Here is a 23,463-nt window from a genome sequence, read left to right as displayed (position 1 = left end):
TTCCCAATCAGAAGGACCCAGGAGATATAAAGGGCCTCAGAATTATTATTATTAATTTATTTTTCCTGAGACGGAGTCTCGCTCTGTCGCCAGCCAGGGGTGCAGTGTTACGATCTCGGTTCACTACAACCTCTGCCTCCCGGGTTCAGGCAATTCTCCTGCCTCAGGCTCCCGAGTAGCTAGGAATACAGGCATGTGCCACCACGCCCAGCTTATTTTTGTATTTTTAGTAGAGACAGGGTTTCACCCTGTTGGCCAGGATGGTCTCGAACTCCTGACCTCGTGATTGGCCCACCTTAGCCTCCCAAAGTGCTGGGATTACAGGTGCAAGCCACCATGCCCAGCCAAGGACGTCAGAATTATTATGAGTCCTCAAATTCAGCAACATGTATGTTTCTTGTTGTTGATTTTGAGATGTAATTTGAATATTCAGCAGTTGATTTTTGCAATGGCTGAATATTCAAATTACACCTACCATTCTATTGAATATATCAAGTATTATAAGCAGAATGTACACACAAACTTATCCACATGCATGTTCATCACAGAGCTGTTCTAACAGCAGAAAACTTAAAAACAAACTCATGTTCCATGTCAGGAAAGGGGTTAAATTAATTACAGTTCATACACACCACAGATATCACATCCATTTAAAATGAGGTTGAGGAGGATAGAAAATATAGGAAACTGTTTCACAATATAGTTAGTGAAAACATGAGACAAAGTAAGTACAAAATAATGTCATTTCTATTAAAAAGTTTGCACAGAAAAAAACAAGAATGTACACCAAAATTTCAGGTTAATTTCTGTAGGTGGTCGAATTATAACTGATTTTATTTTCTTTTTCTTTCTTTCTTTTTTTTTTTTTGAGACGTAGTTTCGCTCTTGTTACCCAGGCTGGAGTGCAATGGCACGATCTTGGTTCACCGCAGCCTCCGCCTCCTGGGCTCAAGCAATTCTCCTGCCTCAGCCTCCTGAGTAGCTGGGACTACAGGCATGCACCACCATGCCCAGCTAATTTTTGTATTTTTAGTAGAAACGGGGTTTCACCAAGTTGACCAGGATGGTCTCGATCTCTTGACCTTGTGATCTGCCTGCCTTGGCCTCCCAAAGTGCTGGGATTATAGGCATGAGCCACCACGCCCAGCCTGATTTTATTTTCTTCTTTGTGCATTTGTCTTACAATTTTTCTACCATAAAGGCAGAGGTTTACAATTCCTTATCAATAATTCAGAAATCCAAAAAGCTCTGAAAATATATTTTCATAAGTTAGCAGCAAACTCATTTAGCTGCAAAACCTGACCTACACTGATATGAAGCTGCTTCATATTTATCTCATTTAGTATGAATATTTACAGGTTTTGCTGTAGAAATATAACGTTTCAGGGTGCTGCCATAATTCCACTAGGGACTCAATATTGATCTGAAAACATATCTGGCCCCAAGGTTTCAAAAAAAGGATTGTGGACCTGGATTGGTTTGTAACTTTGCCACCATTGCCAATTTTCAGGCTTTTAAAAATAGGACTCTTCATAGTTTAAAAGGTTGGGAGCTTCTGCTATGAATTATTATAAATGTTAAAATGGCAACACCAATAAAAGATATGTCCTTAACAGAATCCTCACTCCAGTTCATCAAGGGTGGCAAGCATCTGGCTCCCATCAGATGATCCTAGCAGCTGAGGTTTACCAAGCCCTTGCCATGTGCCAGGCATTATATACCTTACATCCTTTTAGCTCATTTCATGCTGCTTTAGAAACTAGATATCATCCCTGGCCCATTATACATATAAAGACACAGAGGCTCAGAAAAGTGACTAATTTGCCTAAGTCACAAGACAGAGTTGGGTCAGAGCCTGATCCTTAGCTACCATATTATGTCCTCACCACAGGAGGCAGTTCTGCTTCCTGGATCAGTGGTAATATCACAAACAGATAACAACTATCTTGTTTCAAAGCAGAGACGACTGACTTGTTTTATAAACTCTTTTTTGATTTGTAAACTAAACAAACTTGATCTACAAATTACTGAGAAAGGATAAATATGAAGCCATACCATATAATTTCTAGTATTACTACCATTAATTCTAACCACACCAAAGTTATATGAAGACGTTCTATGAATGTAACGTATTATACGATATAATTTTCTATTCCACAGAAAATCTCCCAATAATCTTTTGGAAATCAGTGTGGGAAATATTTTCTGAGCGCTCTCCAAAAAAGAGACCAAGTTCCATTCCACAGGAGAGGCTGCTTTTTCTAAGAACAAACTCTCCACTGTCTACTTCTGGGGTTTCCTTGGTGTTTCTGGGCTACAAAACCCAGTAATTTACTTTCCCTACGAAAGACTAGAGCAGAAATAGCCTAGACTTCCTTTTTGCAAACCAAAATTCACAGCTGTTTGGGATGAACAATCCAATGGGGAAAAAAGAACCTCCTGAAGGGATTTTTCTGGCCAAGAATGCAACTTTCACTGGGACCATAACCTCCTATGACCCATGAACATGCTGAAGCTACTAGATACAAGTCAAATTCTTCAGATCACAAGCTTGTTTCATTGTTTCCTGTCTCTAATTTTTGCAACTAAGAGAGTAAAAACTGAACTTCAAATGGAAATTGGTGGAAAAAGGGAGACCACTGACTTTAAACCTTAAACTTTGTAGTAAATTTTTTTTCACTGCAGCCTCAACCTTCGACCTTCTGTACTCAAGCAATTCTCCCACCTCTGCGCCTCTGCCTCCCGAGTAGCTGGGATTATAGACATGCGCCACTACACCTGGCTACTTTTGTATTTTTAATAGAGACAGGGTTTCACCATGTTGGCCGGGCTGGTCTTGAACTCCTGACCTCAGGTGATCTGCCTACCTCAGCCTCCCAAAGTGCTGGGATTACGGGTGTGAGCCACTGCTCCCAGCCTAATTTTTTTATTTTTTGTAGAAATGAGGTCTTGCCATGTTGCCCAGGCTGGGTAAATTATCTTCTATTCTAAGTAAATGCCCTATTCAGTTTAAGATTAGGCACCTTCTAGATTTTTACGTATAAAATAACTACCACAGGAGTCATTTCCAGACATGCTTTCTTTTTTTGTTTCCTTTTGTTTTTTAACAGGGGAACCACATTCTGCTTTAGAGAAAGCAAAAATTAAGCACAGCAATTCTAAAATACAGGAACAGGGCTGCCATCCCAACAAAATCACACTTAAAAGAGTATTTAAGACATTCTTAGCTGGGTGCGGGTGCTCACACCTGTAATTCCAGCACTTTGGGATGCTGAGGTAGGCAGACCACTTGAGGTCAGGAGTTTGAGACCAGCTTGGCCAAAATAGTGAAACACCATCTCTATTAAAAACACAACAATTAGCCAGGTGTGGTGGCACACACCTGTAATCACAGCTACTTAGAAGGCTGAGGCACAAGAATTGCTTGAACCTGGGAGGCAGAGGTTGCAGTGAGCCAAGACTGCACCACTGCACTCCAATCTGGATGAAGGAGTGAGACTCTGTCTCGAAGAAAAAAAAAAAAAAGGCCGGGCACAGTGGCTTACACCTGTAATCCTAGCACTTTGGGAGGCCGAGGCAGGTAGATCACGAGGTCAGGTGTTCAAGACCAGTCTGACCAATATGGTGAAACTCCATCTCTATTAAAAATACAAAAACTAGCTGGGTGTGGTGGCATGCACCCGGAACCCCAGCTACTCAGGAGGCTGACACAGGAGAATCACTTGAACCCGGGAGGCAGAGGTTGCAATGAGCCAAGGTCACACCACTGCACTCCAGCCTAAGCAACAGAGCAAGACTCCATTTCAAAAAAAAAAAAAAAAAAAGACATTCTTGATAAACTATTTTTAATTAATTGAGATAGGTTAGTGGAAGACCCAGAAAACTGCTCTGCTAGTGGGTAGTTGCATTTTTATCTTGTTTTTGCATTCTCTTAGAAGAGAAGGAACTTAGATCAGACAAATCCACAAGATCCGTTTCCAGGCCCTTCCATTCTTCAATCCTTACATGGTCAGTGTTGCCCTCTTCCTTAAGATGTTAAAATCATTTGGCTCAAAATAGGCACTTTTGAAAGAAGTCTCGCACAGCAGTGGGCCAAAGTAAAAAGGTCAGCATGAGAAAATGCTGTCATGCCATTATAATCTCCAAGCTTCAGATCCATTCTGGGAATGAATAAACGACCATTTCAATGGTTATGCTAATCACTGTTTAAAAAATAATAACAATAATAAAAGGAAGAAGTCTAGTCTGGCATGGTGGCACGTATCTATAGTTCCGACAACTTAGGAGGATGACGCAGGAGGATCAATTGAGCGCAGGAGTTTAAGGTCAACCTGTACAACACTAGCAAGAGTTCTGGCTCTCTTTTTTTCTTTTTTTTTTTTGAGATGAAGTCTCGCACTGTCACCCAGGCTGTAGTGCAGTGGCATGATCTCGACTCACTGCAATGTCCGCCTCCCGGGTTCAAGCAATTTTCCTGCCTCAACCTCCCAAGTAGCTGGGACTACAGGTGTGCGCCACCACGCCCAGCTAATTTTTTTGTATTTTTAGTAGAGATGGGGTTTCACCATGTTGGCCAGGACAGTCTCGATCTCCTGACCTCATCATCTGCCCACCTCGGCCTCCCAAAGTAGTGGCCTATCTCTTAAAAAAAATTTCTTTTTAATTAAAAAAAAAAAAGCTTGAATTCCTCAATATTAGGAAGCTTTCTTTAAAACAATGAATTACTTGGCATATCTTCTGACATTTGGGAGAATCTGCTATTATCCTCAAAATGAGGGCCATTTTTGAAAATTTTTCATGCTTCATTCCTTATTTCAGAACATTGTCACATCTTAGGAAATTCATGTCTGTTTTGGAATAGTTTTCTTTTTTCTTTTTCTTCCTCCCCCCCACAAAATGGCAGCATAAAAACTAGTTTACAGCCACATTCATTGCTACTATCTATAAGTTTTCAGATTCTCCAGCAAGTCTCCTTGGCTTCCTCTTTCTTATTCACCCTTCTCATGCTTGAGAAATCAAGTATAGAATGTTCCTAAACCATGACATAATCTCCTCAACTACGATCTTTGGTTTAATTTCTCTGTGCTTCTGAACGCTAAGTAGTACATTTCACTTTACCTTTCCATTCATATACATCAGTACTTTGTTCATAATTCAATTTACAATTTAAAGCTATTGCGGTTGGTTTTCTTTTTTCGTCATTTTGGGGGAGGGAGGTGGGGAGACGCTATCTGCCTCTTGTCACCCAGGCTGGAATGCAGTGGAACAATCTTGGTTCACTGCAACCTCAACCTCCCAGATTCAAGCAATCCTCCCATATCAGCCTCCCGAGTAGCTGGGACTACAGGCACAAACTATCACACCCGGCTAATGTTTGTATTTTTTGTAAAGATGGGATTTCAGCATGTTGCCCAGGCTGGCTTCAAACTGTGGGCTCAAGTGATCCACCCGCCTCACCTCCCAAAACGTTGGGATTACAGATGTGAGCCACTGTGCCCAGCCATGATTGGTTTTAACATTTCCTTTTCTCAGATCTTTTTGGCCTTTCAGTTGACAGAATTTACTTTTAAACCAAATCTTACTATATTCTTATACAGGAGTTTCTTTCTTGGAAATCAGTGTTTCACTATAATTCTAAACATAGCAAACTATCTTGTTACATGAGCATCTGAATGCGTGCTACATGCCCAGGGCTAAAAAATATCGTTAAGTTAACAAGTTTGATAGAGTGCCTGTCCCAAGTTCCCAAGATATAGACCAAAGGCATGCATCCCTTAAACAATCAGAAAATGAGTTAGTATTATATGAAGTATAATCCATGCAATCCAGAACCTCTGTAAGCCTAGACATTTTGAATAACTGTACTTTCTAGATAATCTATTGCTTATCCTTCTAAGTAACAAAAATTAAATTTAAATAATTTTGGATAGAAAACTAAATTTTTTTTTTCTGCTTTCGCTAACAAGCTATATTGAACATAATTTAATCTTTATTTGCTGGCTAATAGTCATAATAACATAAATCATAGCACAAAGACACAGTAAAATGATGCTTGGGGCTTACATAAGTATACGGCTATATACACTTATATTAATAGCTTCAAACAGCCAGGAGGTGGGATAAATTATGCTAAATTTGTATGCTTTCTCTGTCTCTTTTTTGTCGATCTGTCACACAGACATATCATACTACTATAAACTGTAAAGGCCAGGCGCTGTGGCTCACACCTCTCATCCCAGCACTTTGGGAGAGGCTGAGGCATGCGGATCACCTGAGGTCAGGAGTTTGAGACCAGCCTGGCCAACATGGAGAAACTCTGTCTCTACTAAAAATACAAAAAATAAATTAGCCAGGTATGGCACATGCCTGTAATCTCAGCTACTTGGGAGGCTGAGGCAGGAGAATCACTGGAAGCCAGGAGGCAAAATTGTGGTGAGCTGAGATTGCGCCATTGTCCTCTAGCCTAGGCAACAAGAGCAAAACTCTATCTCAAAAAAAAAAAAAACTCTGTAAGGGAACAGAACATGTATGGCGAGAGGGGCTAATTCTGATAGAGGACCTACAGTGTGCCAGGTCTGAGATATATTTTGCAGTGCATCTAGCAATCACTTGGCCTCGCACAAAGTATATCATGGGTAAACACTGGGTACATGAATGAGTCCTCTCCCTTATTTACTCTTTCTAATCTGCCATGCTTGGAAAACAGGTCCCCAAGCATGAAAAAACACCATTTAAAATGTGTCAGGCTGTGCGTTGTGGCTCACACCTGTAATCCCAGCACTTTGGGAGGCAGGGGCAGGAAGATCGTTTGAGCCCAGGAGTTTGAGACTAGCCTGGACAACAGAGTGAGACCCTGTCTCTACTAAAATAAAAATAAGTAATGTGTCTGGCATGATACTTTGCACAAAACAGGTGAAGCACAGCAAAACCGTATGTGCTGAACTGAGGATGACTAAAATTGAGCACTTAGAATATGCCAGGAATTACGGTAAGTTCCTTACGCTCATTATCTAAGATAATACCTATTAGTATTATCCCCATTTTACAGATGCAGACATTCAGTATCAAAGTGGTCAACTTGAAAGCTGGGCCCAGTGCCTTATGCCTATAATCCCAGCACTTTGGGAGGCCGAGGCGGGTGGATCACGAGGTCAGGAGATGGAGGCCATCCTGGTTAACATGGTGAAACCCTGTCTCTACTAAAAATACAAAAAAATTAGCCAGGTGTGGTGGCACATGCCTGTAGTCCCAACTACTCGGGAGGCTGAGGCAGGAGAATTGCTTGAACCGAGAGGCGGAGGTTACAGTGAGCTGAGATTGTGCCACTGCACTCCAGCCTGAACAACAGATCAAGACTCTGTCAAAAAAAAAAAAAACACAACAAAACAACCAAAGTGGTTAACTTAAATAATGTCAAACAGCTAGTCAGTGGTGGTAGCGGAACATAAATCCAGGTAGTCTGACCCAAGCACAAGTGGTCTTAAGTATAATGCCATACTATCTCTGAATAAATGTCCAGTAAATAGGAAGGCTGGAAGAACACAAAGTTTATAACAACATTTTTTCTAGTAGAAGTCTTCTTTGCTGACTTTCTGATTCTCAGGTACTGTATCAATCAGCGAAGGTCACTAAATGTAAATATTATACTGCCAGGCCAACGCGATCAACTGTGAAAGCTATGCAAGCAAAGAATGACTACAGATGACATGCTCCAAAGACGTAGAAGCTTGAGAGATCTGTGTGTATTAGGGTCATCAGGAAGGGCTTTCAGAAGTTAAAACCCAAGCCCAAGCTGTGTAGAGGAAAAGGGATGAGTAAGAGAAGAGGGCATATTGTAGCTTAAGAATAAACAGAAAGCCTTTGTGGAATAGGGGCTGGGGGAACATAAACAGATGAATCCACAAACACATGTGTGGTTTGGAACAATTATTCCCCTGCAACTGTAAGCTCCTATTCCTGCCAGCTTTACTTCATCACTCAGACACCTGCACAAAGGCAGGTTACAGTTGGCAGTACAAATGGGGGTAGAATATGGCACCTAATACAAGGGCCAGATCTGAAGCTATGATTCCACAGCTCTCATTAAATAATCCAGGGTCTTTAGGGGAAAAGAGGGGGTTGGGGGTAGAGGTGATCTACCCTTTACTATGTCCAAATCTAAAAAGGGAGGACATACTGACCTAGGTATGGTCTCATTTGCTCAGAAATCTTTCACTAGATTTAACCAGAGTCACCTTTAATTAGTGTAACTAGTGCCTCCAGATCCTCCATGCCCCTAGGAGTCACAAGAATAAGAGGTTGGGAAGCTCTTAGGCATCTCCCCCCTTTATAAAAGACACAGAAGCAAGTCAAGGGGAGCAGCTCTCTAACTCTGGGGAATGGAGGGTTACCATCCACACTTTATGGCAGAGACAGGACACATAAGCAAGAGGCCCAAAGTAGAAGCACTGTGCTCGACAGATTTCCTAGTCTTGCTTAACAATATTAACTATATGGCAGTTAAATACTCAGCAGAATTTCAACGGTCTGAGTGAGCACACCAAGAATAACTTGACCTGACCCGGGCACGGAGCCTTATGCCTGTAATCCCAGCACTCTGGGAGGCCAAGACAAGTGGATCATGAAATCAAGAGATAGAGACCATCCTGGCCAACATGGTGAAATCCCATTTCTACTAAAAATATAAAAATTAGCTGGGTGGGGTGGCATGTGCCTGTAGTCCCAGCTACTCGGGAGGCTGGTGCAGGAAAATCGCATGAACTTGGGAGGTGAAGGATGCAGTGAGCCAAGATTGAGCCAGTGCACTCCAGCCGGGCGACAGGGCGAGACTCCATCTCAACAACAAAAAAGAATAACTTGACCTGTACTTGAAGGTGGGAGATATGAGAAACTTCTCACTTTAGTAGGATATGCTGAGGGCTCAGATATCTCTGGAAAATCTCCAAATGCTATGTCAACAACTCATTAAAGACAGAGGCATCTCCAAACTTGTATAGTCTTGTCACCTCTCAGACAGCAGAACTGCAGAGTGGCAAATCCAGGTAAGATCCAGAATCCAATTCATGCATTCGCTGTATATTTATTGAACACCTGTAAGTTATCAGTTGAACTAGGGACTGAGAATACAAATATGACATACAGAAGTATATCCATCCATTATTATTTACTTTTATTATGCCCAGACTCTCAAGGGTCCAGGCAGGAAGTTCTCCTACTGCCCCAGGAGCACCAAATGAGTTTCCGTTCTCATTTCTGTGCCTCTGAACATGGGGTACCCACCTGAAACACGTCCATCATAACTCACCTACTCAAATCCACACATCCTTCAAGGCCAGCTTAAGTCTCCCGCCTTCTGGAAGCCCTGACCTCCACTCCATCCCTCAATGATGTCTCTGTTGTCTCAACTGCTAGCAATTACAGTGAGTAATACCATCCACCATCCAGTTATTTAGAAATCTATTGTCCTCCAATTGATACTTTTATTTCTTCAACAACTCTTAAGTACCTACTTATGCTGCTTTTTAAAATCTTCCCGTAAAGATCTGGGTTGGTACTCAGTGCTTAATATCTATTAATAACAATTTACTAGAGCCTTAGCCTTCTGTGGTCCAAGCTCACTCAAACTGAAGTTACATAAAGTAATGGGGAACAAAAGCTAACGAAGCCATTTCTAAATGAACTTCCACTTCTCAAAAACCTCAAAAGAACAAGGAAGGAAAAAGAAATCAGGCTATGAAAGCGCTGCTGAACCAACACATTTAACTCACACTCACAAAGCACCTCCAATCCCACTTTGAAGCCACACAAAACTGATCTTTCATCGGTCCTTGCAGCTCCAGATTCAAGCGTTTAACAGACCTTGGAAAAGTTTAAGGCATTCCTCAGTTTCCTAAACAAATCTTTCCGCCTTTATTTCTAGGTAAATAAGCTCCCAGATGACTCCTACCACTTAGACTAATCCAATGAAGTTCACTACAAAGAACTACAATTTGAACTTCAAGGACAAGAGGAGCTCAAAGACATCTTGAACATGATAAATCCAGAGGCAATTTTAATAGAAACAAAAGCAAGGGGCCGGGCGAGGTGGCTCACGCCCGTAATTTCAGCACTTTGGGAGGCCGAGGTGGGGGGAGCAGAACACGAGGTCAGCAGTTCAAGACCAGCCAGGCCAACATGGTGAAACTCCTGCCTCTACTAAAAATACAAAAATTAGGAGGATGTGGTGGTGTGCGCCTGTAATCCCAGCTACTCGGGAGGCTGAGAGCAGAATTGCTTAAAGCCGGGAGGCAGAGGTTGCAGTGAGCCGAGATCGAGCCACTGCACTCCAGCCTGGGTGACAAAGCAAGACTCCGTCTGGGGAAAAAAAAAAAAAAGCGAGGTCCTGCGTAGCCTGTTGGGAGGTTCCAAGTTCCTTAAGAGAATCAACGAATTTCCTCCAGAGAAGCCTCGAGATTATACAGGGCGTGGGAGTTTCTGCAGGAGGTGAGCGAGATCATATGTATACATATGATACACATATTTGCTCTAAATTGGCTTTTGTGAGCAACGACAGCTGGCACCCTATAGCGAGCGAGGGTGAAGCCTGGCTGTGCCATGCGGCGGAGGCTGCCACCTGGGCACTCCCACCATTCTTCGCAGCCTGGTCAGGACGGAAGACCAGGAGAGCCCGGAGTGGCGTGGACCCGGACCCGCGCGCCCTCCGGTTCCCCAGCCCGCCGGCCGCCTGCCTCGCCCCAGGCACGCCACAAGCCCACCCCGCCCGGGTCTCAGGAGTCCCGATCTCTCTGGGGACCAAGAGACCGGTGGGGGAGAAGGGGTCTGCAGGCAGCGGCCGGGCCCCGGCGCGTACCCACCTGAGCAGACTGGAGAGAGGGTGGCTGGAAGAGCCGAGGCCGCCACCGCCGCCGCCACCGCCGCCGCCGCCCCCAGAGACGCCGCCGCCGCCCCCGAAGCCTGATGAGAGCCGCTTCCCGGACAGCAGCTTCTCCACCGCCGGGAGGTGCCCGGTGCGGGCCGCCTCCAGCAGCTCCTGCTCCTTCCCCATCCCCAGGGCCGCCACCCGCTGGACCCCGTCCCGGGGGCTGCAGCCGAGCCTGCTCCGGCTCCCAAACTTTCCGTCTCCGGGCAACGCACCCCCCAAACCGGCTGGGGACACCACCCCCTCCCTGCCTTTTCCCCACGAGCGCGTCACTTCCGGGATCTGGCGTCACGCGTCACCGCGCCCCCGCGCCCCGCCCCCTTGCTCACCTAGCTGGGCGGGGCTCCACGGACCAGCGCAGGTGGACTTCTCTGGGCCGATACAGGCCTCTGAGGGCATGGGGACAGCGCCTTGTGGGCCACCGTTATACAGGTGGAAAGAGACAAACAGGCTCACCTGTACGCGCCTCCCGAAGTGAGTTCCTTCCCCAAAGGTTTTGGGAGCTCCTGGGACAGGAAATACGGTAATTCGTCCAGGCAGCTAGAAACAAAGAGATAAATATGGTAACGCGCACCTACATTTCCAAGTCCATTCTTTCAGCAAACATAAATTAAATATGTAGTAGGTGCGGGTATCTAGTCATACCCAGGTGAGTAAAACGCCCTCCCCCTCGTACCTCAATGAGGGAAGAGAAGAAAGTTTTAAAATAGAAATATCCTCACCACTTCATTCATCCTCCCAGTACACGAAATAGTTCATTAAAAGTGAAACGTTCAAAGGAGACACCTTCCTCTCTTCAAGCTTTCCTCTTAGTTTTGATAAGATTAACCAAACTGATAGAAAAGTGTCAGGTTTGTGGAAATCAACCTCAATCTTGAGTACCGGCGAACTGAAAAATAATCATTTAATTGGGTAGAAACTACATATGTTTTGTTCCCTGGTATTAGCACTGTTTCTAAATCGAAGTACGTAGTCAATAGTTGTGGATGAATAAATGAATTGGATAAATTCTGCTCAAGCTATATGACTTTTTGTTGTTGTTGTTAAGGTGCTTGCGGAATGCAGGGGAAATGCTAGCAATTCCATGTACACACAGGCCCGCGGACTCTGGCCAGTGGAAATATACAAGGTTGAGTCCCTGCCTGAAAGTTTGCCAATCCCCGGTAGCCTCATTCCACGACACCGCCATAAAACGGAACTGAGTTTTTTCCCCAGTCCCCCAACTTTACTCTGAGGGGTTAAAGAAGGGATTAACTGACATTGCATTTTTAGATAGGCGAAAATGAAAAACTTCTTTAGTAAACAAAACTGCGCTCCTTCACAAGTGCTGGTTTCCTAGTGAGGAGGATCCACAATATGAACTCTTTACGTCCAATTTTCCCGCTCCCCACTGTTGCCAAACCAAAGTTAAAATGAGTCAAGTCTCCTCTACGCGCGCCTCAAAATGACCCCTCAGGAGAGCGGTAGGGGTGATGTCATCGCGGCGCGACTACAGGAAGTAAGATCCTGTCCTGTGCAGCTCGGGGTTCCGAGCTCCAGCCTCGGACAGTGCTGCAATCTCCTCTCCCCTCCAATCCTATCCGCGATGGACGATGCCCGCGAGTCGCCCACCGACAAAGGTGGAGAGACAGGGGAGTCGGATGAGACGGTCGCTGCGCCGGGGGACCAGGGGGCTACCGACACGGATGGAATCCCAGAGGAAACTGACGGAGACGCAGATGCGGATTTAAAAGAAGCTGCAGCGGAGGAAGGCGAGGTAGGAGAAGATGTGTTGAGGAGGCTGAAGGAATACCCAGAGATTGTGTTACTGGCTGCTCGCTGGGCTTCTGGTAGTCCCTCCCAAGTTAGGAGAACTCGAACTCACCAGAATTCCCTCCAGATCGTTAATCTTGAAGGGGAAGAGAGAAGACGACCAAGCAAAACTCCAGTGCTGGCTCAGTTCCAGAGGCCCAAGCACTCTGTTAATATTTTTGGTCTTGTTTTTAGGGATTAAAGCTACTTCTAAGGGAGTTTTAATAGCTTGTTGGCTTTCGTGGTGAGGAAATTGGGATCTGATGTCACACTGAGACGTAGTGCAAGAGCTAAAACTCAGGATTCATAGCACCCGTTTCGCCGCAATCTGGTTCCTCTTAGATGTTAAGACAATTTTTGTCTTTACAGGGAGGAAGGTCGATCAGACCTGTCAAAGAGAGAGAGATTTTTATAGAGTTACAGGTTAAATCGTGTTATTACCCTCTTGACATTTAACTGGTACCGGTGACCTGGATGCAAATGATCAGAGATAGATAGATAGATAGATGCTAATGATCAGATATAGATAGATTTTTAAAATTTATTTATTTTGTTTATTTTTGAGACGGAATCTCGCTCTGTCACCCAGGCTGAAGTGCAGTGGCGCGATCTCAGCTCCCTGCAACCTCCGCCTCCCAGATTCACGTGATTCTTCTGCCTCAGCCTCCCAAGTAGCTGGGATTACAGGCGCACACCACTATGCCCGCCTAATATTTTGTATTTTTAGTAGAGATGGGGTTTCACTATGTTGACCAGGCTGATCTCGAGCTCCTGACCTCGTGATCCGCCTGCCTTGGCCTCCCAAAGTTCTGGGACTACCAGCGTGAGCCACCGTGCCAGGCGATCAGGGATTTCTGTAGCATAAAAACACCAGACTCAATTGATGGATCTGGTGTTTTTATACTACAGAGAGTTCAGCAGTATTGCCTAGCTGAACATCGGTCCAGACCAGAAACTCATTGTTCTCTGGATTCCATTTCTAGCAGTAGAATCTTGGGGTTTAAGAGCCAGAAGGAAATTAAGAGATTATGGGGTGAACAGTAATTTAGATGGAAGTAAGCTTTCAGAGCATAAAGTTGCATCAAAAGTTTCATAAAGTAAAACTTTTAGAAAAAGAAAATTTGACAAAAGTATTTTAAGGCAGTTTTTTTTGTTTTGTTTTGAGACAAGGTCTCGCTCTGTCACCCAGCCTGGAGTGCCAGGGCACAGTCTCTGCCTCCTGGACTCAAGCAATCCTCCTACCTCAGCCTCCCCAGTAGCTGGGACTACAGGCATGCTCCACCACACTCAGCTAAATTTTTTTTTAAACATTGTTTTGATAGAGACACAGTCTCAGTTTGTTGCCTAGTCTAGTCTTGAACTCTTTGGGCTCAAACAGTCTTCTTGCCTTAACCTCCCAAAGTGCTAGGATTACAGGTGGGAGCCACCATGCCTGGCCAAGAAGGAAACTTTAAAACAGGTGTCAAAGACAGCAAGGATTTGAATAATTAGTCTAGTACACTAGAGAGCTCACTATGTATATAAATTTGCACTGAACAGAGGATAAAATTATGATGTTTCTGAAACACTTTTAAAAATCGATCATGTACAAGACCACAAAGAAAAATATTAATTCTTAAAAGTAGAAATCATAACAGGCCACATCTTGTTAATGCAATGCATTAAACTTGAGATTAACTACAAAAAGCTTCTCTCTCACCAAAAAAGAACTAATCCCCTAGAAATTTTAAACTTTTAAAAATAGCTTTTAGACTAAAGAAGACTTTATCAAATTCTATGGGATTTGGGCAAAGCTTTATTTAAAGAAAAATTTATAACCTTACATATTTTTATTGACAACCAGAAGATATTGTAAATAAGCACCTAACTCAAGAAACCAGAAGAAGGGCCTAGTAGGGTGGATCATGCTTGCAGACCTAGCTACCTGGCAGGCTGATGATGCAGGAGGATCACTTGAGGCTGCAGTGAGCTATGATCCAGGCTGGGCAACAGAGCGAATATGAAGAAAAAAAAAAAAAACACAGATAAAAAACAAAATAAATCAGAAGAATGTAGGAACAAGGAGTTAATAAGGATAGAAATAGACACTAATGAATTAGCACTTTAAAAAAACATAAGAAATGATAAAATTAAAACCTGATTCTTTGAAATGTAAATGTACAACATTACAAAATATGAAAGACTATAGGCACTAATATGGAGATATTTAAAGTTGTAAAGACATATAATGTTCAAGTTTAGGCCAAATAAATATGAAAATCTGAGAAAAATAGGTGATTTTTTTCTTTTTCTTTGAGACAGAGTCTTGCTCTGTTGCCAGGCTGGAGTGCAGTGGCATGATCTTGGCTCACTGCAACCTCTGCCTCCCAGGTTCAGGTGATTCTCTGCCTCAGCCTCCCGAGTAGCCAGAAATACAGTTGTGTGCCACCGCACCCAGCTAATTTTTGTATTTTTTTTAGTAGAAACGGTTTCACCAAGTTGGTCAGGATGATCTCGATCTCCTGACCTTGTGATTTGCCTGCCTCAGCCTTCCAAAGTGCTGAGATTACAGGCGTGAGCCACCACGTCCAGCCAATAGGTGATTTTTTAAAAGAAAATACAAATCACCAAACTTGAAGCACAAAGAAGTTAGAAAACTTGTATAAATCAGTAACTAAAAAGAAATTGAAAAGATTGTCAAAGGTAGACTACCTTCATCTCACCTATTCCCATATTCCTGTATGAGTTTAAATTCGAATTCTTCTTAAGAAAAAGCTAAATCTCATTAATGAATTTTGTAGCATACTTAAGGTTCTACATTAAATCAGAGGGGGTGAAGTTTGGATTTGGTTTTTACGGTTATTAAACAGGCAGTTTTTTAACTTTTAAGTTCAGGGGTACATGTGCGGGATGTGTTTTACTACATAGGTAAATGTGTGTCACAGGGGTTCGTTGTACAGATTATTTAATCACCCAGGCATTAAGCCTAATATCCATTAGTTATTTTTCCTGATCCTTTCCCTCCTGCCACCCTTCACTCTCCCATAGACCCCAGTGTGTGTTCCTCTCTGTGTGTCCATGTGTTCTCATCATTTAGCTCCCATTTATTAGTGAGAACATGCAGTATTTGGTTTTCTGTTCCTGCATTAGTTTGCTAAAGATAATGGCTTCCAGCTCCATCCATGTCCCTGCAAAGGCCATGATCTCCTCCTTTTTTATGGCTGTATAGTATTCCACAGTATATACTGGAAAATACATTTTCTTTATCCAGTCTATTATTGATGGGCATTTAAGCTGATTCCATGTCTTTGCTATTGTGACTAGCACTGCAATGAACATAAATGTGCATGTGTCTTTATAATGGAACAATTTATATTCCTTTGGGTATATACCCAGTAATGGGATTGCTGGGTCGAATGGTAATTCCTTCTTTAGTTCTTTGAGGAATTGTCATACTGCCTTCCGCAATGGTGAACTAATTTATACTCTAACCAACAGTTTAAAAGCTTTCCTTTGCCTCCACAGCCTTGCCAGTATCTGTTAGTTTTTGACTTTTGAATAATAACCATTCTGACTGGTGTGAGATGGTACCTCTTTTTTTTGTTTTAAGACAGCATTTCACCATGTTGGTCGGTCTGGTCTCGAACTCCTGACCTCGGGTGATCCACCTGCCTCAGCCTCCTAAAGTGCTGGGATTACAGGCGTGAGCCACTGTGCCCAGCCAAGATGGTATCTCTTTATAGTTTGTTTGTTTGTTTGTTTGTTTGTTTTGAGATGAAATTTTTGCTCTTTTTGCCCAGGCTGGAGTGCAATGGCATAATCTCGGCTCACTGTAACCTCCACCTCCTGGGTTCAAGTGATTCTCCTGCCTCAGCCTCCCCAGTAGCTGGGATTACAGATCACAATACCCAGCTAATTTTGTATTTTTAATAGAGACGGGGTTTTACCATATTGGCCAGGCTGGTCACAAACTCCTGACCTCAAGTGATCCACCCGCTTCGGCCTCCCAAAGTGCTGGGGTTACAGGCATGACCCACTACGTCAGGCCTCAGTATGGTTTTGATTTGCATTTCTCTAATGATCAGTGATGCTGAGCTTTTTTCGTATGATTGTTGGTCACACGTATGTCTTCTTTTGAGAAGTGTCTTTGCCTACTTGGGGTTGCCTACTTGGGATTTAAACAGGCATTTATTAAACATCCAGCATTAGTAAAATTGTGTTAAATGCCGACAGGGGAAAGATATAAATAATAAGAGACAAACCTATCTTCAAAAAGACTAGTAATGTGAAATAAATATTTGCATGAAACAGTAGGACTGAAGGATAAGAACGAAAGAGCACTACATGTGAGAAGCTCACTTGAAAGTTCCAAATAACACTGTTTTGATGAGAAGAGGCCTCCTTTTTAATATTCTATATGGAATCAGCAGCAGTAAAGAGATCTGTAGATCTGGAGGCAGAAGAGCTGGCTGGATGGAGGGGACTTTGCTGACATCCCCTCTAAAGAATAAGGTCAGAAGAGTGGGCCCATGGGGAGAGAGATTCTTATGATCCTTGGCATTTCATTACCCTTGTAAACAGATACTGGAGCTGTGCTCATAGCTGGACTGGAAAGCTAGATTATTTAGCGGGTTTTCTTTCCATGAGCTATAATCTTCCCTGAGGAGAGATACTGTATCGTACACTTGATGGTACAGTCAGTTCCTAGAACTGAAAAACTACTCAATAAATGGATTTGTTATTTTGTAATAAGGATAATGTCTTCTTACTTTGCCCTAGCCTGGAAAGTAGGGCAAATATATAATAGAGTTTCTTTCATCTTCCCAGCTCAAGAGTCAGGATGTCTCAGATTTAACAGCAGTTGAAAGGGAAGACTCATCATTACTTACTCCTGCGGCCAAAAAACTGAAAATAGATACCAAAGAAAAGAAAGAGAAGAAGCAGAAGGTAGATGAAGATGAGATTCAGAAGATGCAGTAAGTCACCTTCTTATCATTCCCCATCTCAAGGCTCTCACTTGACCACACAAATTTAATAAATTTTTCTTGGCCTTTTTTTTTTCTTTTAAAAACTCAAAAGAAAATGAAATGATTAGTGCATTATGGCTGTGCATAGTGACTCACACCTGTAATCCCAACACTTTGGGAGGCCAAGATGGGAGGATCACTTGAGGGCCAAGTTTGAGACCAGCCTGGGCAACATAGTGAAACCCTATCTCTATACTGTTTTATGTTATGTTATGTCATGTCATGTCTTGTTATGTTTTTATTTTTTTTGAGACAGAGTCTCACTGTGTCACCCATGCTGGGGTGCAATGGCACAGTCTTAGCTCACTGCAGCCTCCGCCTCCTGGGTTTAAGCAATTCTCATGCCTTAGCCTCCCAACTAGCTGGGACTACAGGGGTGCGCCACCACGCCCAGGCTAGTTTTTGTATTTTTAGTAGAGACAAGGTTTCACTATGTTGGCCAGGCTGATCTTGAACTCATGGCCTCAGGTGATCACCCTTGGCCTCCCAAAGTACTGGGATTACAGGCATGAGCTACCATGCCTGCCCTTCTTTTTATGTATTTATATTTTCTATGCTGTGACATAATCGTTTTAAAAAAAAATTTTTTTAAATAGCGGCCAAGCGCAGTGGCTCATCCCTCTAATCCCAGCACTTTGGAAGGCTGAGGTGGGTGGATCACCTGAGGCCATGAGCTCAAGACCAGCCTGGCCAACATGGTGAAACCCTATCTCTACTAAAAAATACAAAAAATTAGACCGGGTGCCATGGCTTGTGCCTGTAATCCCAGAACTTTGGGGGGCCAAGGCGGGCAGATCACCTGAGGTCAGGGAATTCAAGACCCGCCTGGCCAACATGGTGAAACCCTGTCTCTACTAAAAATACAAAAATTAGACAGGCGTGGTGGCGCATGCCTGTAATCCCAACCACTTGGGAGGCTGAGGCAGGAGAATCGCTTGAACTGGGACCCGGGAGGTGGTGGTTGCTGTAAGCAGAGATCGCGCCACTGCACTCCAGCTTGGGCAACAGAGTGAGACTCTGTCTTAAAAAAAACACACACCCAAAAAAATGCAAATTCAAAAAATTAGCTGGGTGTGGTGGTGGGTTTCTGTAATCCTAGCTATTCAGTAGGCTGAGGCAGGAGAATCACTTGAATCCAGGAGGCAGAGGTTGCAGTGAGCCAAGATCGTGCCACTACACTCCAGCTTGGGCAACAGAGCCAGACTCTCTTTCTAAAAGTTAGATGGATGGATGGATGGATGGATGGATGGATGGATAGATAAAAGAAAAAATCACCTTATCACAGAGATACATCCCGCTTATGTTAAAAGTTTCAAGAGAATTTCTATACATATATATCTATAAATAATTTTTTTTTTCAAAAACGTCAAATACTCTTTTATAGCCTATTTTTCCCATTAGATATGGTGAATATTTTCCATGTCACTAATTATACATCGAGGTCATAGTTTTCTTAGAAATGGAAATAGCTTTATTATATTTTCTGATTGTAAAAGTAGTATGGGCTCATTGCAAATAATTCAAAGAATACAGAAAAATAGAAAAAATTACCCAGAGACTCACCACCCAGAGTTTACTCTAAGTATGTATAGTTGGGTATAATATATGAACCTTTTCAAAGTTTTTTTTAGATGTTTGCTATATTTATAGCTAAATATTTTCATGTCAGTAAATATGCTCATCAATCATCATTTTAATGGCTACATTGTATCCCATTATGTTGTTGAACTATAACTTAACCAGTCCCTGTAGTGGTTCTGGTTGGATTATTTTTTTCTTTTGACATTACGAGGAGGATCTTTGGACACATTTTTGCATACTGGTCCATTTCTTCCAATTACCTCTAGGAGGTGTAATTGCTAGTTCAAATAGTGTGAACATTTTCAAAGGCTTTTCATATGTATTTCCAAATTTCTCTCCAAAAAGATATTCCAGTTCTCTGCCAGCATGTATGGGTTTGTGCCCCGTATTCTAATAGCATTCCTTTTTAATAGTGATCTGATTTGTGAAAAATGTTATCTATGAAAATAATATTTCCTTGGTTAATAATAAAGGTTAATTTGTTCCCCCATGTTGATTGACCATTGGTGTTTTCGTAACTTTCCTGTTCATATCCTTTGTTCATTTTCATAAATTGATATGGCCCCTTTATTCATTTGAAAGAATTAATTATACATTAGGGGTATTAACTGTTTCCATATATTTTGCAGACATTTCCCCTAAATCTGTTAATGTTGAAAACTACTAGTTTGATTATAAATTTGTATATTAAATTTTTACTATCAGTATAAAATTCAGTAAGGTAGAGTTATGGAGATTGAGTCTAATGCTGAAAACATAGTCTGTATGGTATGATACAGTGACCCAATGTTGTTTTCATCGTTCTTAAATGGTAAAAAGTTTTTATGTTTCCTCAAGTTCCTTAGGAGTAGAAGTGTTTTATCTTCATTCCTCAAGGCACCAAGCCTAATGCCATTGACCCCGTAAGAATTTATCTGTCTGAGACTTTTATTGACTTAATAATATCTTGAGTATTCATTCTTATAAGTTAACTTAGTTACCTGGATCTTTGTCTAGAATCCTGGTTTCTTCTTTTTCTGAAGAGCAGCTGAACCGTTATGAAATGTATCGCCGCTCAGCTTTCCCTAAGGCAGCCATCAAAAGGGTAAGGATGGCCCACCACACTTCATTTCTATCTTGCATTAGAACCGAACTCAAGAGCCATGTCTATTGGCATTTGAAGTGAGGTGTTAGACAAGTCAGTGAATGATTTAGGTGGGGAAAAAAAAATGTCCCTCAGTTATCTTACCTTCTTCTGTGAATTAATTGGTACTGTGTTCAAAGCCAGTCTTTGACTATCATAATCACAGAGTCTTTGTCCTTCTTTCAAGCTGATCCAGTCCATCACTGGCACCTCTGTGTCTCAGAATGTTGTTATTGCTATGTCTGGTATTTCCAAGGTTTTCGTCGGGGAGGTGGTAGAAGAAGGTGAGTAGTGTTGGTTACAAATACTGGATTGTACCTGTGGTGATCTTATTTTTAAGAATATCTCTACAAAGGAACTTATTAGAGCTCCTGTACAAGTACTTATTTGCACTTGAAGTTGACCAAGTGGGGAGCCCTGTATTCAGGAGAACAGGACCATTATTCCTGGCAAGTTTCAATAACAGATGGCAAGGAACCATCTGGGAAATCCCCTCCCTGATTCCTCAGCCCAGGGTGACAGGAGTAGATTTTTTTTTTTTGAGACGGAATTTCGCTCGTTACCCAGGCTGGAGTGCAATGGCGCGATCTCGGCTCACTGCAACCTCCGCCTCCTGGGTTCAAGCAATTCTCCTGCCTCAGCATCCTGCGTAGCTGGGATTACAGGCGTGTGCCACCATGCCCAGCTAATTTTTTGTATTTTTAGTAGAGACGGGGTTTCACCATGTTGACCAGGATGGTCTTGATCTCTTGACCTCGTGATCCACCAGCGTCAGCCTCCCAAAGTGCTGGGATTACACGCATGAGCCACTGTGCCCGGCCTAGATTTTTTTTCTCTCCAGTGGACTTTGCTTATTTCTGCTGCCAAAAGTAAAGATATAAGAAAAGCATTGTTTCCTATGATCCGTGTTAGAGGAAGTTAAAAAAAAAAAAAAGAAAAGAAAAGCAATCACAAGGCTGACCTGTGTGGGATAGTAAGTTGTCCCTAATGTTGTGATCCCTGGGAACTGCCCCCGTTATTGAGTAAAAAGCCTGGCTGTTTCCCATTGCTACTCTAGCTGGTGAAATTTTTTATTTTTTAAGCAGGAGATACATACTTTTAAATTATTACTATTTTTTGAGACAGGGTCTCGCTCTGTTGCCCAAGCTGGAGTGCAGTGGTGTGATCTTTACTTTTTTTAGTGTTTTTTTTTTTTCTTTTACAAATCATAAATTAAGATGGTATACAAAACGAGATGGTAACAGTGGTGTGATCATAGCTCACTACAACCTCCAACTCCTGGACTCAAGGGATCCTCCTGCCTCAGCCTCCCAAGTAGCTGGGACTGTAGGCATGCACTACCACACCTGGCTAATTTTTAATTTTATTTTTATGTAGTTATTTTCTTGAGACAGGGTCTCACTCTGCTGCCCAGGCTGGAGTGCAGTGGCATGATCATGGCTCACTGCGACAGCAGCTTCTGGACTCAGGTGATCCTCCTGCCTTAGCCTCCTGAGTAATTGGGACCACAGGTGTGCACCACCACCCTAGCTAACTTTTTTATTTTTTTGTAAAGACAATGTTTTGCCATGTTGCCCAGGCTGATCTCAAACTCCTGGGCTCAAGGAATCCTCTCACCTTGGCCTCCCTAACTGCTGGGGTTATAGGCATGAGCCATAGCATGAGGCCTATAGGAAATATGTTTTAAACTGTTGTCTGTGATAAAGCCTGATATGAGACGTTATACTAAAACTAATGTGATACATTTTATAGCATTCTCTTAAAGTAAAAATGTCTTGGTTTATTTCCTTAGCAAGCTTAAGAAAGGTTAACAAGAATTACAGGACTCAAAAGGATTATGTGATTAGTAAATTCTTGTGTGATAATAAGACTTTCTCCTTACCCTCTGTTTAGCACTGGATGTGTGTGAGAAGTGGGGAGAAATGCCGCCACTGCAACCCAAACATATGAGGGAAGCCGTTAGAAGGTTAAAGTCAAAAGGACAGATCCCTAACTCGAAGCACAAAAAAATCATCTTCTTCTAGACCAAAGTCTAGAAAGGCCTATTACTGACAGAAGAAGTATTGGTTCCAGACCTCCTATAAGACTGTCTGCTGGTGCTTTAGTATCTCAGTCCTCCAAGGATTCCATGATTTTAATCTCTTAAAACTCTAATTATTTGTCACACCTAGAAAGTATGTAGCCTGTTTGATGTTTGCCTTGACTAAATTTTGGGACATCTTGGGGCATTTTGAAGTATTTAACTGTCTTGGCCAGTTGGAAGATGTGTGGGCCATAAACATCTTCTGGACAGAACTGCTTTCAGAGAGAAAACCTTTCCAAGAGTTTTTTTTTTTTTTAATTTTTTTTTTAGATAGGGTCTTTCTGTGTCACCCAGACTGGAGTGCTGGAGTGCAGTGGCATGGCTGCAGCCTTGAATTCCTGGGCTTAAGTGACACTCCCACCTCAATCTCCTGAGTAGCTAGGACAATAGACACACACTACTGTGTCCAGTTAACTTATTTTTATTTTTTATGGACATGGGGTCTTGCTTTGTTGCCCAGGCTGGTCATGAACTCTTGGCTTGAAGCAGTCCTCCTGCCTCAGCCTCCTTAAGTGCCAAGAGCTTTAATGGTTTCACATTGAAGCCTGAAGTTGCTAAGACTTCGTTTGTTTCTTACATCTGGTTTTAAGTAGATGAAACAACCAGAAACTTTTACTTGTGAACTCTACCACGAAGGACGTGGTAAAGGCAGGAATCGTGGAATAATTGGTGCTTGTAAACATTTAAGGTTCTCCTCTGGATTTTGGTGAGTGATCATTAAACTTGTTTTCCAACTTATCTTACGTGTATTGATTTTCTGTCTAGCTGGTTGTAATAGGAAGTTGATTATTCTTTTCTAGTGTTTCAATACAACTGGTTTTGGCTATTTTGTGAAAATTTGAGTCCTTTTTCTAATAAAACCATTAAAATTTTATCTCATAAAAGAGTACTTCAAGCACTGTTAAAAACAATGTAATAATCTTCTCCCCCTAAAACTGAGAATAAACAATATAAAAGCCCA

At 42.4% G+C, this 23,463-nt stretch overlaps 2 protein-coding genes across 8 annotated transcripts in view; one reads left to right on the top strand and one right to left on the bottom strand.

Moving 5' to 3' along the window:
- Window positions 1-11,181, bottom strand: part of ANKS1A (ankyrin repeat and sterile alpha motif domain containing 1A) — a 190,574-nt gene extending 179,393 nt beyond the window's left edge. For 4 of the 6 annotated variants that reach the window (XM_032253471.1, XM_032253472.1, XM_032253474.1 and 1 more), the window contains exon 1: window positions 10,854-11,171. In XM_032253471.1, coding sequence (XP_032109362.1) covers window positions 10,854-11,044 — 191 coding nt within the window. In that variant the 5' untranslated portion in view covers window positions 11,045-11,171. Of the gene's footprint in view, window positions 1-10,853 lie in introns of all 6 variants that reach the window. The other 2 variants (XM_032253473.1, XM_032253476.1) reach the window with 1 other exon arrangement.
- Window positions 11,182-12,376: 1,195 nt separating this feature from the next.
- Window positions 12,377-23,240, top strand: TAF11 (TATA-box binding protein associated factor 11). Of its 2 annotated transcripts, XM_032253483.1 has the most exons (5): window positions 12,377-12,674; window positions 17,516-17,664; window positions 20,293-20,380; window positions 20,607-20,703; window positions 22,313-23,240. In XM_032253483.1, exons 1-5 carry the CDS (start codon window positions 12,504-12,506, stop codon window positions 22,441-22,443), a joined length of 636 nt encoding a protein of 211 aa, XP_032109374.1. In that variant the 5' UTR covers window positions 12,377-12,503; the 3' UTR covers window positions 22,444-23,240. The 2 variants fall into 2 exon arrangements, with proteins under 2 accessions (XP_032109374.1, XP_032109375.1); XM_032253484.1 differs by lacking the exon at window positions 20,607-20,703 and having other exon boundaries at window positions 22,313-22,369.
- Window positions 23,241-23,463: the final 223 nt, after the last annotated feature.

This window comes from Sapajus apella, unplaced genomic scaffold, assembly GCF_009761245.1.
Source record: "Sapajus apella isolate SASKATOON/1434 unplaced genomic scaffold, GSC_monkey_1.0 scaffold83, whole genome shotgun sequence".
Lineage (NCBI taxonomy): Eukaryota > Metazoa > Chordata > Mammalia > Primates > Cebidae > Sapajus > Sapajus apella.
Note: the sequence above shows the minus strand (reverse complement) of the source record. Positions and strands in the feature narration are given on the sequence as shown.

What these genes read in the sequence shown, in the direction of transcription:
- TAF11 (XM_032253483.1), top strand. Translation starts at nt 12,504, where the DNA reads ATGGACGATGCCCGCGAGTCGCCCACCGACAAAGGTGGAGAGACAGGG. An exon ending in CTAAGGCAGCCATCAAAAGG is followed by an intron (nt 20,381 to 20,606) that starts GTAAGGATGGCC and finishes CCTTCTTTCAAG; the next exon opens with CTGATCCAGTCCATCACTGG. An exon ending in CGGGGAGGTGGTAGAAGAAG is followed by an intron (nt 20,704 to 22,312) that starts GTGAGTAGTGTT and finishes CCCTCTGTTTAG; the next exon opens with CACTGGATGTGTGTGAGAAG.